The sequence below is a fragment of the Scophthalmus maximus genome, chromosome 7 (genome assembly GCF_022379125.1).
Source record: "Scophthalmus maximus strain ysfricsl-2021 chromosome 7, ASM2237912v1, whole genome shotgun sequence".
Lineage (NCBI taxonomy): Eukaryota > Metazoa > Chordata > Actinopteri > Pleuronectiformes > Scophthalmidae > Scophthalmus > Scophthalmus maximus.
Window position 1 is genome coordinate 13,138,643 of NC_061521.1, and position 16,887 is coordinate 13,155,529.

At 42.5% G+C, this 16,887-nt stretch overlaps 3 protein-coding genes across 3 annotated transcripts; 1 reads left to right on the forward strand and 2 right to left on the reverse strand.

Moving 5' to 3' along the window:
* The first annotated feature begins 12 nt into the window (after positions 1-12).
* ighmbp2 (immunoglobulin mu DNA binding protein 2) lies at positions 13-6,407 on the forward strand. Its single transcript, XM_035641270.2, has 16 exons — positions 13-255; positions 870-952; positions 1,336-1,505; positions 1,604-1,799; positions 1,893-1,990; positions 2,113-2,276; positions 2,451-2,651; positions 2,750-2,900; positions 2,990-3,164; positions 3,774-3,956; positions 4,038-4,156; positions 4,254-4,348; positions 4,598-4,721; positions 4,826-5,668; positions 5,771-5,970; positions 6,089-6,407. Exons 2-16 carry the CDS (start codon positions 876-878, stop codon positions 6,284-6,286), a joined length of 2,994 nt encoding a protein of 997 aa, XP_035497163.1. The 5' UTR covers positions 13-255; positions 870-875; the 3' UTR covers positions 6,287-6,407.
* On the reverse strand, positions 6,340-9,400 carry LOC118314697 (zinc-binding protein A33-like). Its single transcript, XM_035641279.2, has 6 exons — positions 8,952-9,400; positions 8,523-8,618; positions 8,090-8,320; positions 7,379-7,401; positions 7,165-7,283; positions 6,340-7,074 (listed from the first exon to the last, which is right to left on the reverse strand). Exons 1-6 carry the CDS (start codon positions 9,342-9,344, stop codon positions 6,524-6,526), a joined length of 1,413 nt encoding a protein of 470 aa, XP_035497172.2. The 5' UTR covers positions 9,345-9,400; the 3' UTR covers positions 6,340-6,523.
* A 193-nt stretch (positions 9,401-9,593) lies between these two features.
* rapsn (receptor-associated protein of the synapse, 43kD) lies at positions 9,594-16,847 on the reverse strand. The gene is made up of 8 exons (XM_035641280.2): positions 15,536-16,847; positions 14,510-14,848; positions 13,596-13,754; positions 12,765-12,863; positions 12,505-12,627; positions 12,177-12,230; positions 11,858-12,057; positions 9,594-11,729 (listed from the first exon to the last, which is right to left on the reverse strand). The coding sequence occupies exons 1-8, from the start codon at positions 15,758-15,760 to the stop codon at positions 11,657-11,659; spliced, it is 1,272 nt and encodes a 423-aa protein (XP_035497173.1). The 5' UTR covers positions 15,761-16,847; the 3' UTR covers positions 9,594-11,656.
* Positions 16,848-16,887: the final 40 nt, after the last annotated feature.

Consider the following 16,887-nt stretch of genomic DNA (forward strand, 5'->3'; position numbering starts at 1 on the left):
GCATTGGGAGGGGGGAAGGTTTCAAAATAAAAGCTGCGGATGTGGCGAGAGGGAGAGGACATCCGGGAAGGTAGGTGGCAGTGTGGCTGCCATGGTAACAAGCTAGCACGAGATAAAGGAGATGACAACATGCGTCAAATGATAAACTCGCCCGGCAACAGGAGATAATACCGAGAGACTGCCGAGTTGTCCCGCATGGTTCAGTAACATCACCTGTTGTCTGTTGGTGTCCAATCAGACATCGCACGTAAACGGGTGAGTGTCGTTGTTGCGTGCTAACTGTGGCTAAAGGAAACCGCTCGGGTGCAGTGTTATTAGCAAGCTAGCATGTTAGCATTTCTGGAAATGCTCGTGTTAGCTCATTTGTTGACAACTCAGCGTCAGCTACAGTTGGATTATATAATGATTAATGTGTGAATAACAGAGGCACCGTGTTAGAAAAGTGTCTCCAGCACAATGACAACACTAGTATAATGTTTTATGAGGATTATTATAACTGTAGGTGCATTGTATGTTGCAGCTGCACGGTCAAAGTAAAGTAAATATAAAAACAAGTTTTATTTGTGCTATAAATAAATAAATGAAGTGGAGTGAAAATAACTATATTTGTAATGGATGTGGACGTGTAAGGTATAACATGTAATGTAAAAACACTGGAGTGAGGTTAAAGTACCTCAATACTGCGCTTAGGTGTAGTACTTTTCCTCTTATCAGTACAATGTGACCTGGTGTGTTTATCATTAGAACTACACATTTAGAAACAGTTAACAAGTTGAACCCCTCACCATTTGTCTGTTGTTTGTACCTTAAGTGAGGAAGTACTGACGGGAACTGTGCTTCAAGCCTGATCTTTATTTTCACCCTTTAAGTGAGCGATGGCGGTTGAAGAATTTGTGTCAAAGACACTTGAGCTTCTAGAGGTGGAGAGGGAAGCAGAAATAGAGGAGACCAGGTAAGTAAAATAATATCCAGACTGTGATACTTGACCGTGTACAGGGGCACACCAGCAATTTAGTTAATTGGGATTTTGAGAAATTCAAAAAGAGAGCTAAAAAATGAAGCAGCAGAGTTATTGATATTGTTGTCACTTGTATGTATCAACCTCGACAAACACTGGATCCTACGCTACCCATAATGCCTCTCTCTGGCGTATCCCTGCCAAATAATTTCCCATGTCTGTCAAACTTCACAGCCAGAGTGAAGTTTAAATGTCTTTTTTTACAGACTGTGTAGATGTATATTAACCTTCATGTGGATTTCGGTGCATATCTAGACAGGGATTGTGGCATGTCTTAACTTACAAAATATATTGTATTTCTTCTTTTGTGCCATCAGGCTTTGGCAGGAGAACATTTCTCTCAAGGATCTTCAAGCTAAAGGCGTTTGCCTGCTGAAACTGCAGATAGGAAGTCAGTCCACAGGCTTGTATGGCCGCACAGTCGTCATCCTAGAGCCAAGAAAGCATCTTGGTTTCTCATCTCTACCAAGCAACAGCTTTGGACCTGGTGAGATGGGAAAATACAAGATTTGATTTTTGTGGATCTATTGGAGTGACTTAGGTTTCATATTTTTGCTCAATGTGATGCGATGTCTTTTGTTACAGGTGATATCATTGGCTTGTACGACTCTGGCGGATGCACCGCGGCCTCTCAGATTGGCTCAGGGATCGTGACGAGGGTCAGCCAAGCTTCTATAAGTGTGGCCTTCGATGATTCAAAGGATGGGCTCAGTTTTGATTCAGATGCTCTCTACAGCCTTTTAAAGTTGGCAAATGACGTCACCTACAAACGAATGAAAAAGTGAGTAGTGCTCTTCACCGAACACATGCAGATAGAAGTTTGCTGAGAAACTGTAAAATTATTTAAGTGAACTGTGTGTCTTTGTGCTTGCAGTGCCTTGAATGCATTAAATAGATATAACAATGGACCAGCAGCCAATCTGATCCATGTTCTTTTTGGAGATACAAAACCTTCTTCTCAATCACAGCCAAGTAAGTGATACTGAATTGTGCTTGGTGGTAGCTTAGTATACAGAACTCTCTCGGCACTAATTCCAAAACCTTGCAGATTAATGAGACTTATTCCCGCTACGTCTCTTTTTTTGTTTCATCAGATGAAGTTGAATTCTTTAACTTGAACCTGGATAGTTCCCAAAGAGAAGCCGTGTCCTTTGCTTTGTCTCAGAGAGAATTGGCTGTGATTCATGGACCTCCGGGAACTGGGAAAACCACCACAGTTGTGGAGACCATACTGCAAGCAGTCAAACAAGGCCAAAAGGTGCGAGAAGTTGAATGTATTAGTGTAAATATGAACATTTTGTCTCTAGTTAGTTTATTATTATTATTATTATTATTATTAGTTTAGTTATACATGCTGTATGTGTGTTTGTCACTGGTTGCAACATCTCAGGCTAGACAGGATCATTTTCATGGGGTTTTTGTGTTTGTGCAGGTCCTGTGCTGTGCCCCATCTAATGTGGCTGTGGATAATTTGGTGGAGCGGTTAGCCAGGTGCAAGGCCAAAGTCCTGAGGCTGGGTCACCCTGCCCGACTGCTGGAGTCCATTCAGAAACATTCACTGGATGCCATCCTCGCTCAGAGCGACAATGCAAACATCATCACTGACATCCGCAAAGACATTGATAAAGCTTTTGTGAGTATTCTAGTGTGTGCTTCGAATGGAGTCTGTGCCATCTTAATTGATTTGTAATATATTTTAGTTGTTTGTCTGTTATCGTTTTTGTTCTCAAGATTGGAATGAAGAAGAAGTCTCATGAAAAAGGAGAGCGGGTGAACTTCAGAAGAGAAATAGGGGAGCTGAGGAAAGAGCTTAAAACCAGGGAAGCAACGGCCATCGCCCAGATCCTGAAAAGTGCTGATGTTGTGTTATCCACCAACACAGGTCAGTGGTGGCCCCGAGGGAAGAGAGTGTCATTCAGTTGTAGCAGTGATGATGGAAGGCAATCAGAGAGCCCATGTCTCCGTGTGCAGGTGCTGCTGATGGCGGCCCACTGAAGTACCTGCCAGCGGAGCATTTTGATTGGGTGGTGATTGATGAGTGCGCTCAGGCCCTGGAAAGCAGCTGCTGGATTGCCCTGCTCAGAGCACGCAAGTGCATCCTGGCTGGTGACTACAAGCAGTTACCACCTACCATCAAATCACAAACGTAAAAAATCAGCTTCTGCTTTTTTTATGTGTCAATATCTAATATCTAATATTTTCTTCAGCTAAAATATTTACTTTAAACATGGTTTTAATTCTAAATCTATGAATTTAACAAGCAACAGTCAGTGTTGAAGTAAAAGAAAGTTGTTGTTTGTTAATAGTTTGAGTCTCATAAACCCAACCATTAGCAAAACAGACCACATCTGTCATCATATTTCCCTTTGACTTCAAATGTTCGTAAACTTGGTGAACAGAAATATTGCCCCTCTTCAACCGGCCCACTCTTATTTCAAACCAGTGAGAAGAGCACAGGCAAAAATACAATTAAAGAATCTGCAAACAGCAGATTATATTCTCGATCAATTAATGTTTTTTATTATCTTATTATCTATAATATTTCAGAAAGCTGTGCAAAATGTCCTTCCCCCATATCATAAAATGACCATCAGTTTCAAAAGCAGAAAATGCTTACATCTGAGGAATTAGTTTGACTTATTTTGTTCTTCATCCTTTCAGATCCAAACTGTTGTATATTATGTGTTTTGTTGTTGGTCGAAGTAAAAAGTTTTATTTTTGTTTGGTGCATATTGTTCTTTTATATTTCCCACAGCGCTGCATCAAAGGGCTTGTCTCTCAGTCTGATGGAGAGACTTATCCAGATGTATGGGGACTCTGTGGTCCGTATGCTGACAGTTCAGTACCGCATGAACAGTGCCATCATGGACTGGGCCTCCAAAGAAATGTACCAGGGTCGACTGACTGCTCACAGCTCCGTGGAGAGACATTTATTAAAGTGAGAAGCAGCTTAGTTCTATTTCAGATAAGAATAACTCATTTCAAATCCGTTAAATGTGTGTGTCCTTGATCCAAACAGAGATCTACCAGGAGTCGTCTGTGTTGAAGAGACCAGCACGCCGCTCCTTCTGATCGACACTGCAGGCTGTGGTCTGAGTGAAATGGAGCTCCCAGATGAACAGTCCAAAGGGAATCAAGGTTTGTGGGGTTTTTTATCCAAAAGAAAAATAATAACCTGAATGTTTTGACTGTTTGAGTTGTATGGGCTCTGACTGTGAGTGAACTGTCTCCTCAGGTGAGGTCGACATTGTTGATCTGCACATACAGGCTTTGACTGAAGCTGGAGTCAAAGCCAAAGACATTGCCGTTATTGCTCCCTACAACTTACAAGTAAGTCACCAATTTGATTTGAGGAACTGTATTTCAAAATATGTCTGAACTCAATTGCAACTACTGGACCCATATTATGCAAAATTGTTTTTTCTACATTTCCTAAATAAATAAATCACACTTTTACATTGATTAAAATAAAATCCCCCTAACATAGAAAATGTCTTCAGAAGTCTCACAACGTCAAAGGATCTAATAATCTTGTGTCTCGAATTGATATGTTTTGATGAAGTCTTTGTCTTTGTAAAGGTCGATCTTCTGCGTCAGAAGTTGTCTTCGAGGCATCCGGATCTCGAGATAAAGTCGGTGGATGGATTCCAGGGCAGAGAGAAGGAGGCTGTGGTGTTGTCGTTAGTCCGATCAAACAGAAAAGGTTTTTTTTTCCTGTTAAGTTGTATATGTTCCACACCATTAACCTCAGCAGAAAGGATTTAGGTATATACAGTACAAACATATTTCTTCATTTTTTATTTTAAGGTGAAGTTGGCTTTCTGGCAGAGGACAGAAGAATCAATGTGGCTGTTACACGTGCAAGACGCCACATCGCCGTGGTCTGCGACACACAGACTGTCCAGAATCATGCTTTCTTGAAGTCTCTGATTGGTCATATGACTGAGTTTGGTGAGGTCAGAACAGCTTTTGAGTACATCCAAGATATCGTGCCACAGAACTACACCCGTGACCACAAAGACACAAGTGCTAATATGTCCAGGTCTGCCAGCAGCTCCACATCTGCCAAACAAAGGGTCAAAGATCAAGCTCCCAGCAAGATGAAGCAAGGACAGAAGAAATCCACCAATAGCAGTAGTAAGGAAAATACTGCTGGTTCAGAGAAGCACACAAAATCCCGCACGTCAACACTGACGGAAAAGGAACAGAACAAAAACACATACGCTGAGATCCGAGAGCAGGTGGACAACTTTTTGAAGGACATAAACCGGAGCGAGTTACAATTCCCATCCTCGTTTAACTCTCATGACCGCTTGCTGGTCCACCAGATCGCTGAGGAGCTGGGCCTCGTGCATGAGAGTCGAGGTGAAGGGAAAGACAGGTGCATCACTGTCTACAGGCCCCCGGGGTCGGCACCAGCCAAGGAGCCAACACAAGCACAAGCACAAGAAGAAGAGGAAGAAGCCCGGGAAGACAAGACGATCCCTGATCCCCAAAGTGAGAAGCCGTGTCGACCTCCATTAGATTTGAAAAATTTGCATTTGGAGCGAATGAAGAGGGAGCAACAGAAAAGAGAAGAACATGCTCAACAGAAGAAGCAGCAAAACAGCGTCCCACCAGCTCAGACCCAATCATCCAAGAAGGCCAAAGGTTCGAATGAGAAATGTGTCATTTTAAACAAGTCTTCTTACTCGTCTGCTACGTGAAACCTGGCGTCTTTATAACGAGCCGACATTGTCTTTTCTCTCCCAGGAAAGAACCGAACAAAGGCAGGCGCCAGTGACATCGCTGCTGCCGCGGCTCCCGAGGACGACTTCGACACACTCATCAATGCCGTCGTGAAGGCTGAGAGTGTGTGTAGTTTCGTCAAGTGTAAAGCCTCAGTGCTCACCCTTGGGCAGCTTTGTATGTTTTGCAACAGACAGTACTGTCTCAGTCATCACATACCAGAGGTGAGAAAGGAACAAACCGCATCTGCATGGTTTGTTTTGTGGTTTTAGTGGGTGGGATTTATGAAGTTTTGTGTTGTCCACAAATCTAATCATCACTTTGTAAAAAACCCTTTTTCAGGTTCACGGCTGTGGAGACAAAGCCAAGTCTCATGCTCGGATGAGAATAAGCAAAGAAGGCGTCCTGTACGCCGGCAGTGGGAAGAAAGACAAATCCATGGATCCTAATAAGAAAGCGTATCTGCAAAGAAAACTTGATTCCAAACTAAAAGATATGGCATCACAGAGGAAACCAAAAACCAATGAAAAGGACGGTTAATGTCCCTGAATCAATGCAGCACCTTTTGAAACAAGATTAAGCAATGGAAGTTGTTGAAAGTGTTTATAGTCTTGTTTAATAAATTGTACATAAGTCATACAATAAAGTATGGTATCGTTCAGTTGGCTGCTGAATTTCATGTGTGAATCATGGCTTTATCATTATTTTTTATGTCAGTCAAAAGTTAAAACGCGCACATCTAATTTAAAACGGTGTCTCTTCATCTGCTGTGTGAGTCTATTTTACTTCCAGTGTTACGGTCAGAGGGCAGATCGTCAATGGGCTGGAGAGTTTCCCCTCCCCGTACAATCCGGTGGAGACGTAGGGGAAGATCCTCTCTGTGAATCTGTCTCTGAATGTGTGTATTGTCGTCGAATCCTGAGCGTTGGTGAACACCACCTTTCCCTTGTCACAGTCCAGCTCCACAGTGATCCTCTCGGGCTTCTGCTTCAACACCAGCTTGGTGCGAGGCGACGTCTGAGCCCAGAACGAGTCTCCGCCGCACAGGCCGATCACCCAGAAGCCCTCGGCAGGGTTGAGGAAGACGGCGCTCTTCCTCTTGATAGACTCTCGGACCGCTCCGATGTACCAGTCTCTGCTTTGGCCCACGTGTACTGTCCAGCTGTGCTTTCCAGATGTGAAGCCGGTCGCTCCCAGCGCACACAGACGGCTGGTGCAGCGCTCGGGGTTGTCGGGCAGGAGCTGCTTCCTGCTGTACTGCACGCAGGTCAGCTCTTCAGAGAACTCCAGGTTGGAGTGGGCTGTGTTTGGATCCAGAGTGATGGGGACTGAAAGTGTAAATTAAGTTCATTAGATTGAAAATACTCAGACCTTAAAGAATTCTTGCTAACGTGCAGGACGTTTGTCTGCTCACTCACCATATTTGACCATTTTGGCCATACTCTTCCAAATTCCAAACTTAAGCGATCCCAGATGCTTTGCAGGGTTTATCAGGATGTCTCTGATGCACTCCGGTTCTCGAACGTTGCATTTGACCCTAAAACATATTCAAATGATTACACTGATTGACAATTGTCTAATGGAGATGAGGAGTTGGGGGGCTGATAAGGGTAGACAGTAGGTTATGCCAACCTTTTCTTTGTCTTCTTGTAGTCCTTTTATTTGAAGAAATGTGAAGAAATACATCTTATTATTGAAGTAAGGCTTCAGAGTTGCTATGTACACATACATGGAGATGCACGGCTACTGGAAATCAGCATAAATGTTTAATATTCTTGATTTAATTTCAAACACTGACACCAATTTGAAATGTAACTTTTCTCATAAACTGTATTTGTTTGTTTTAACATAACACAATATTAGGCCTTCATGAGAACAACATTCCTAGTTAATATGTTTAATCATTTATGACATCTGATTTTTCTTTTCGTGTAACTTACATCTGTTTTGATACTTAATACATATGATATTTCTTTTCTTCTCATGTTTGTTCTGTGTAGGGAAAAGTTTGTCCTAAGCCACTTTCCATTGCCTGTCCCTCACCAATAAAATACATAAAACACCACAAGACACAAATAACAAATAATGATACAATAAAAAATAAAAACAATGTCTTCCTGCTCTTTGGGATGTAAGAGTTTTTGATAAGTGCTTTAGTTGTGAACTTTTTTAATTGTTCAAATTGTTCACAGTTTATCAGCTATGGGAGAGTTAGATTGTTGATTACACCAGATGAGAAGCAGCCTATTTGTTCATATATATGTTGTAAGCTTTTTAATATTTTAAGCTAAGAAATCAAGGTTAGGTAAATCAATGTTGTGTGAATAATGTCTGTAAATGTACCTGTAAAAAGGTCAAATCCTTCGCTGTGAGCGTGGCCACCGTATCACTGACGGTGGAGGAGAGGGTTGTGATCTGCTCCTGGATGTTGTCCAGCTTCTCACACATCACCTGGGTCTTGATTTCCTCTTCCTGTTTGAGAACCTCTAGTCTCGCGTTCTCCTCCTCCTGGAGGAACAGGTGCAGCTTCCGAAACTCCTCCTTTATCCCTTCTTCATTTTGACGAGCTTGGGTCTGCAATGTGCAGAGAGCTTGTTGTTCATGGCAGTAAACAAAAAGGAATGTTTTTGTGCAGCGCCGAGTGAATCCATCAAGTCACACCAGGATTCACCATCAAAACAGATTGACCTCCACAAATACTGCAATGTACAGGTACAACAAAGAAGATGTGATGTTCAGAATCATCGACACTGTGAATGTCATCATCTGTTTTTACCTGTAAATAGGTTTTTGTTTCCTTCCAGTGCTCCTCGGTCTTGTTCAGGGTTCTGAGCTTTTTCCTCAGGGACTCCAGCATGGTTGAAATCTCTGTCTGACGTGCACAGAAAAAAAATTGTCAGGTGACAGAAAAGTAAGTGGCAACTTTCCCTAATAATCAATGCTCTGATATTCAGGGCTTCATGTCATTTGTTGGACGTTCATTTGACTTTTGGTAAATTGTGGACAGTTGTCACTATTTTCTGACGAAATGATGATTTGATTAATTGAGAAGACAACTGGCATATTATAAAGATAATAAAGAAAATAATTGTCAGTTCCAGTCATATTAAAACTAATGTCGAGCAGCAAACAATAAGCAGTCAACAGATCTAATTGAATCCTGTGTTTCTTGTGTTGTGGGGTAAACAAAACCTTCTTGATCTACCTTCTTCTGTTGGGCAGCCTCCTCTACTGGGCAGCACTCGTGCACCTTATGCTGTTTGGATGTGTGGCAGACGACACAGACGGGCTCTTCGTCGTTCTGACAAAAAAGTGTCAGCTTCTCACCGTGAAGAAAACAAAGGTCTCGATTCCTGCTGCTCCGTCGCAGTTGATATTCATCTGCAGCTATCTTTAGTGGCAGATTGATAGGAGGCCTCCCGGGCTCAGCCACAGTGCGACACACTGGGCATTCTCGACATCCTTTCAATTCCCAGAATTTCTGTAAACAAACTCTGCAAACATTGTGGCCACATTTCAAAAGAACAGGGAGTCGGTAGATCTCGCAGCACTGGGGACAAAGTAAGTCCTCCTCCCGGGGCGAATTCATTGCTGCCATGGTGAGGTTGAAGTGTTCCTGTAAAGTGAGGTTATAGGAAAAATATTCCAGCTCCAGTGTTGTGACCTCGAGAGGCACAACCCGGAACCCTGGGTTGAAACTACAAGCAAATCTTGGCAAACTTGTACGACTGGTTAAGTAGGCATCAAGAATTCCACAAAGGCTACTGTACGTCACAGAAATCATGTGTCATGGATGTTTAAAAACAACACAATACAAATAGTAAACCACACAAAAATATCAAAATAGTAAATTCACTTATAGTTTATTTTCCATGTTGAAATGTCTCCACATTCGACACAGTAACATGAATTGACTGAATGCATAAATATATTAACAATGCATTTGTCAGACTCTAAATCGTTGAACTCATCTATATCTACATGGTGTCTAGAAAAACAACAACATGACAATTCCACATGTATTAAACGGTGTGTTGTTACTGCATTAGTCCTCTGAGGAGGAGTGAAAAACAGAGGTAGTTTAAACTGTTAAAAGATGAGCGGCTGTACTGTTGGTAAAAAAGAAGTCTTCTCTATTCTCCAGACGACAAGAACAATAAAGAAAACAAAGTCGGGCTTTACATCGACTGTGCGACAGGTAAACAGACAGTCGTTGTTGTGGATGCAGTGACCTCGAACAGAGAACCAGCTGCTGCTCCTGCCCTCCGACAGTGAGAAAACATAAGTGCTTGTGCAGTAAAAAGGTAAATGTGTTGGTCTCCCTCGTGCCGTCAACCTTCTCACGTGATGTAAAGAGGAGAGAAAAACAATGTACATAACAATCGAAGTTTAAGTTTTATGTGTATTCCTCAACTTGATGAGGAAATAAGTTTGTCACCTCTTTAACTATGAATGTTTCAAACGGTAGTATTTTTTTTCATAATTTGGATCCTGCAGTGCTATATTTTAATATGTAATGATTTAAAATAGTACTTACAAGAAATTGAATACAATGAACTCCTGCTGTATATTAAAAAAAACTTTAAACTTTAAACTCGATTTCTGAAGATATGGGCTTTTTTTTCTCCAAATCACAAAATGTTTCAAATAAACTGGACAAATATATATGGAATATCAATGATAAAGATATTATTAAACACTATAACAAACACTTATGAAATATATAAATACTGTTACATGGATACACAATTGGATCGATGTAATCCAACCTTGTTGCTCGGCAGTGTAAATTACACATGCCACATTTAACATGATATCTCAGCTTCTTGGCTTTCGTCCCTCATATCACCTTGAAAGCACAAGTGTCCTGCCAAGAAAATCAATTTGGTGACTGAGATTTTACCAGTTATTTCATATTTACATCCGACTACACATATGAAAACACCACATTAAAACAGATTGTATGCATCTCCTCTAAATGATCATTTGACAAGTGTGTGATTGGTCAAGGAAGATCCTTTCCCAATAGGTTTCATTCCTTCCACAACAATATTTCTCCTTAAATTAAACACTTATTATGTTGATGTCAGAGTTAAGAGTTCAACATCTCCAGAAAAGGAATTTCAATGAACACAATGTGTGTTGAGATTGCTCCTCAATCTTTGTGAAGAAGGAAAAAAGATCAGCTGCATGTATATGTTTGGTAAAGACATACTAGTTTCTGAATGGTTAAGATATTTTAGTTAGTTTCAGGTTTTACAAAACACCTCAAATAAATCAAACCTTTTGAAACAAATTCATAAGAGAATAGTATGTACATGAATACAATAATAAATATACCCAGTATGAAATCAATTATGGCTCTGTGTTCTGAATAAAAAAAGAAATATCTTAAAACTGTTCGGTAAAGACGAAGCAGAATAAAATATAAGGTTGAATTTGAACGACAAACCCTGTGACTACGATTACCGAGATTTTACTGAATTCTTCCAAAGATCTTTTCATCTGAATTTATTTCCCTAAACAATTCCAATGAACAAAATAGCAAATATGCCAAGAAATAAAAGATCTTTAGATGCTCCTCTTCTATATTCTGCAACAAACGGCCAGTCACCAAAAAACATTATACAGTGTAGGTTCTTTCTTCTTCAGCTTGCAGTGAAATATAACTCGGCTTCAGTCGCTCACAGACTGACGTCTGCAAATAAGATGGATGCCTTGACGGTGACGTCAGAGCGGCACTCTGAGACACTCTGGGTTCGGTCCAGCATCCTCTGCACAGAGCGGTGAGTTATTACTCCTCAAACACTTCAGCGCATCCCGAGGCTGCCTGCTTCTCTCAGATCAGTCAGGAGCCTGTGAGGCGTCGCGCCGTGTCTGCAGATCCAACGCACAAACACCGTCGCACAATCACACAAATCCAGGCTTCATGGAGGACTTGAAACACTTGGGACAACCCTTTGTTCCGTTTGTCTGCAGACACCTGAGGGGGTAGAACGGTGGGGGGGTCAACAGCTTTACCTGTCAGCCTCTCAACATGAAAAGCATTGAATTCAAATGTACAGCTCAAAGATAATAAAAGGCAAGAATGTAGTATGCAAGATCACCCACTTGAGATGGAAAATGTGGGAACAGGGCAAAGACTGTAGCTTTTGGTCCCTGTCCCCGATGGACTCCCCACACATGCCACAGTAGAGTTCCAGCTCCTCAACGCACTGCAGGAACTTCACCACCTGCTCTCTGAGCTTCTCCTCCTCCCCCCGACTTCGATAAATCCCCTCGCTCAGGCAGTGAACCTTCAGCGTGCACAGCTTGAGACACACACACACAGGAAGAAGACTGTCAACGTGATCCACAAGTCTCGTCTAAGGAGTAAACCTGAGCCAGTTTTCCTTGTGGGTTGTGATGAAAAAGAACAAAGATCAAATACCTTGTTTCCCATTCCATCGGCTAACTCCTGTGCTCGCTGCAAAGAATCAAGAGCCTGGAACATCGAGGAAGAGTGTGTCACCATGAGATGTACTCATTATGAGAAAATAGCTACATGACCAAACCTTTGACAGAAAGCTTCACATACAACATATGCCTGACAATCAGACTGATTTGTAAATGTTTCAGGATTCATTCATTCATTATGTTGTCTATGAATCTGACTTGTTTTTTTGATATAAGTTCATCTGACATTTCAGGAGTTGGGAACCAGCCTTTTTTTTTTAAATGTTATATTTCATAATATATAATCATATAATAATAATTACCTTCTCAAATTCTTTAAGCAGAAGCCAACACTTTGCGACGCCCAGGTAGACATGTGCTTGTCCAAGGCGGTTTCCAATCTCAGTCATGATGCCCAGTGCAGACTCATAGCGAGGGAATGCTTTCTGGATGAAACAAGAGAAATATACCAAATAAAGTTATTAACATATTAGAGACAAAACATTTGACTTTCAAAATGTTTCAAAAGCAAAGGGAAAATTATCATGCAAAAAACAACACCACTTTTAACAACAGGCCTTACATCAGTGTCCCGCCTGCAGCGGTGTATGTCTGCAAAGTTGAGTAAGCACAGAGCCTGCAGCGGACGGTCGCCGTGCTGCAGAGCAATCTTCATAGATTCCTGTTGAAGCAGGAGACAGAGGAGCTTGATTTTGAATTAGATTTATTTTATGCAAGTGCATTTTCATCCAATGGCAGCACAACACTATTCTACTTTCATGATTAACGCTAATTAAAGCAAAGACTCTTGAAAGTGCTTTTGTTTATAACTTCAGAACAGCATCACGAGAATAACACGTACATCCTGAAACTAGAGTCTGTTGTCCAATGAGCTACAAAAAGCTAATTTTTGATTTGCAGTTTCAGTATCATTTGTTCACATGAACCACGGTGAGGAGGAACGATGGGGAATTTGAGATGTTGTTGTCTCACCCTTCATGTGCTCTGGCACTCAGTTATGACAAGACGTCTTGGCCAAATGTTTTGGCAAATGTAATGAAGCTGAAATGCATCCTGTTGTCTTCTTACCATACTTCTACACCCCAAGGCAATGACATCAAGTTATTTTTCACCCGCAGTACACAATTAGAACAGAGTGAGAACTAAAGCCACCCTCTTCATTAACACTTAAACCAGCGCCTCTGTGAGCATATTTTTGTCGAGATCTGAGGCCCGGTACGTCGGAGCAACTGGCGCCCGCACCTGTCAGCAGCACAACATCCACTGTATCTGCAGCTCCGCCACCAGGGAACAGCGAGTTGGTGAGGAAACCAAAACTGCCACATTCTCCATACGTTATGTAAGTTTGTCTCCGAGGACGGCAACCATGTGTTGGACGGTGATAAAACAATACCTCACAGCACTCCATTGCATCTGGCAGGCGCTCCAGCTTCCTGTAGGCTACCGACATGTGGTACTGGCTCATGGCTCGATACTTGAGGCTCCAACCCTTGCCATAGTCATTGACAAGCTCAGCTGCTTTGCAGGGGAAGAAGAGGGCTTTCTCATAGTCCTGTTGGCAGATTGGAACAATGAGTAATACCTCCGATGTCCAATTATGGCCCACAAATAGCACCATTTCCTATTTAGATATCCACTGACGTGGACTTCTTGGTTTGTAATTCCTTTGCTATGACTCAACCTTTGAAGATTCAACGTCTGACAGTATTAAAATAAAGACTCTGACCCGAACTGAGTGTGTTGGCCTGAATGCCAAAGTATCACTAACAAGCATATTTTTATTTTCTGTTTCGTTAATTATGTGACACGTGAGCGCATTCTTCAAAAAGCACTTCATCACAATCCCACTGAAACCAATCCTCCCTGGGAAGTCGAGGGATTACTCTCACAAATCTCTGATGTCAAGTGTACTACATAAGCCCCCAACCCCCCCCAGCCACCCTACTCACTCCACCCTTGTTTGACAATGCCCAGTACTACATGACCTGACCATTGATGATGTTTGCTTGGATGCTCTGCAGTATTATCATACTTGGCAAATACACTGGCAACATCAGTACCAATTGCGCAATCAAGCCGCATGTGCTGCAGCCCGAATAACGTCTCAGCTCAGGTGTCTGCAAGCATTGGTGCATTATGATTATTGTTTTTTTAGCAGCCTTAACTTTTATTCAACCTCCTTGTCTACAATGTCTCATACATAAAACAAAGACTGGGGTTGTATTTGTCTTTGCAGCACACATTAACACATTACAGCTAGATTCAGGACAATCTAATCTAATTTGGTAATAGCAGAAAATGGAGTACCTTGAGTTGGACGTAGATGTTTCCCAGGCTACAGCAGACTCTGCACTCCAGCATCTTGTCATCGTTGTTGTGCGCGTAGCGCAGGGCCTTCTCGTAGCTCTCCAGAGCTTTCTGGAAGACACTGAGGCCCAGGAAGGCGTTGCCCATGCTCAGACATACCTGTCCGTTGAGCTGCAGGCTTACGGTGGTGCCCTGCATGCTTAGGCAGGTCTTACAGTAGGACACCGTTTTCTGGAAGTCACACAGCTTCTCGTTGCTTCGCGCCAAGTTCAGGTAGCCCTCCGTCAAGTAGTCAGGATCCTCCATCTCTCTGGCTGTGTCGATTTGATCGAGGGCATACTGCAAGGAGAGAGGGTAAGCCTAAGGTGATGGAAAACTTTGTAGGCAAATTGCTAATTAGTGTTAAATTCAAATAAATATGTTATTCAAATCAAGGGATAAAGTCAAAGACCCCTACTTCATAAAGCCCTGTGCGGGAGAAAGAGTCGGTGCTGCCTGAGTAAAGATGATTATGTCAACAAGACACCCCACACTGATACTCGGGTTGCAGGGCACTTATTTACTCTGCATCGTGTGGAAGCCACAAATTAACCCATGCGTCTCAAGATCACTGTAAATGGAATGAAGAAAAGTGACCTTTGACCTCTTTCTCCAACAATCATCACTTGGAAACTGCAGAAATGTGAAAAAATGCTATGGCAGCTTTTACTGTAGCGTTTCCCAGGTAGACGTGATGACATAAAATTTATAAGATACACAGCGGCATTAACAAACACACAAATGATACCGCTGTTTGCAAAAAAAAAAATGATGACAGTATTAAAAGTATGTTGAGATGAATCATCTAAACCAACAAAGTTTTTCACAGCAGGATAAACTTTTTATTCAAACAAAAACCATCATTGCTTCGATACACATTTTCCAGAAATGAAACCTCTAAAGAAATACGTGAACATACTTATCAGATCGTGTTCTTTGGTTTATCACAGTTGTTGTATGTAGTACACTCTTGTTTCAGAGGCTTACCTTGAGCATATCTTTATATTTTCCCATCTCGGAGTGAGCTGTGATCAGGCACCCCAACACCCGAAACTTCCCTCCCGGATCCGAGGTCCTCTCCAGCACCCTTGTCCACACATGCAGGGCATTGTCCGTCTGATTGGACTGATACAACTTCAGGCCCTTCTCTATCTGCTGCTTGGTTTGGTCCTGGCCCATCTCTGGTGCAAGGCGCCTCATAAAAGTATTCATTCGTTTAGCCCATGCAATTTCAGTGAGGCAGCAAGAAAGTAGATCCTTGCCATGCACAGTACAACTCCAAAGACGATCCCTTGAAGATGATCCTCCGAGAGGTCGGTGCCAGGAGGCCTACCGGATCCCGCTCCCTCAGCTCCGACTGTGCTGAGATGGAAGGGAAACTGGATCCACTAAAGTAAAACGGCGACACACCAAGATCATTATCACCAGTCGCTTCGTGGGGAGGAGGAGGGCCAGAAAAATATCTTCCCCATTTAACCCTGCAATGTTCTCTACTCACCATCAAGTGTTCAAAAAAATTCTCTCTTAGATTTCCATTTGAAAAACGCCAAAGAAACACGTTTCCTGGTGGAGTGCGAGCAGTGATATCCCAGAATATCTGCTCCCTCCACACCCCAGCGAAAGGAATCTCAGCACCCCCTCCACCTTCCTCCTACTGCTGGCGCTACAGCAGATGGCCTTGTCACTCTAGACCATGTGTCCCTTCAGGAATTCTGTCCTGCCCTCAGCAAGCTGTCCCAAGGTCACTACAGCTCCTAGCGATCTGCCTTCACACTAAACCACACTTTCTCACGCTGGACTGCCAAGTTTTTACATCACAACCCCGTGCAGCATTTAAAAAACGCTCGTCCGCAAATGGATCTGACAAGACTCTCACATGTGGAGCTGTGGACTCTGATATTGGGGGATATAAACAGCTTTTACTCCCCAACACTGAGGGAGCGCATGTCAGATGGTGCTTGTAGCAGCCGTCAGTTCTTACGGAGGCGCATATGTGCCCCCAGAACCCCCACCCCTCATCTCGGCGTCAGCAACTGATGCTTAGAATAGTTCACCAAGTCGGACATGTCACTGGGTTTGGGTTTCAGCTCCACAGCCTCCTGAAACACATCAATGGGATCAAAGTTTTGGCCTGTCTGTAGTAGGTTTCTCTCCTTCAACTCCCCCCCAAGGACACAAACAGGCACCTTTTACCACCTCGCCATTCACAAGTTGCGTTAGCAGTCCAAAGATAAATACAGTTAGAGGTTGTCTTTGTTGAGGAAGAGCTTTCATTACCTCGTAGTCCATTGTTTGGTCAAAGAGAAACATTTCTAAATACAATACTATATAATTGCTAC

Coding starts and splice junctions, on each gene's coding strand:
- ighmbp2 (XM_035641270.2), top strand. CDS start 876: ATGGCGGTTGAAGAATTTGTGTCAAAGACACTTGAGCTTCTAGAGGTG. Junction 2,277..2,450: donor CAGTCAAACAAGGCCAAAAG/GTGCGAGAAGTT, acceptor GTGTTTGTGCAG/GTCCTGTGCTGTGCCCCATC. Junction 3,957..4,037: donor GTGGAGAGACATTTATTAAA/GTGAGAAGCAGC, acceptor TGATCCAAACAG/AGATCTACCAGGAGTCGTCT.
- LOC118314697 (XM_035641279.2), bottom strand. CDS start 9,344: ATGGCAGCAATGAATTCGCCCCGGGAGGAGGACTTACTTTGTCCCCAG. Junction 8,619..8,951: donor AGGCTGCCCAACAGAAGAAG/GTAGATCAAGAA, acceptor TGTGCACGTCAG/ACAGAGATTTCAACCATGCT. Junction 8,321..8,522: donor AAACAAAAACCTATTTACAG/GTAAAAACAGAT, acceptor TGCACATTGCAG/ACCCAAGCTCGTCAAAATGA.
- rapsn (XM_035641280.2), bottom strand. CDS start 15,760: ATGAATACTTTTATGAGGCGCCTTGCACCAGAGATGGGCCAGGACCAA. Junction 12,864..13,595: donor ATGCAATGGAGTGCTGTGAG/GTATTGTTTTAT, acceptor CTGCTTCAACAG/GAATCTATGAAGATTGCTCT. Junction 12,231..12,504: donor TGCTTAAAGAATTTGAGAAG/GTAATTATTATT, acceptor TCGATGTTCCAG/GCTCTTGATTCTTTGCAGCG.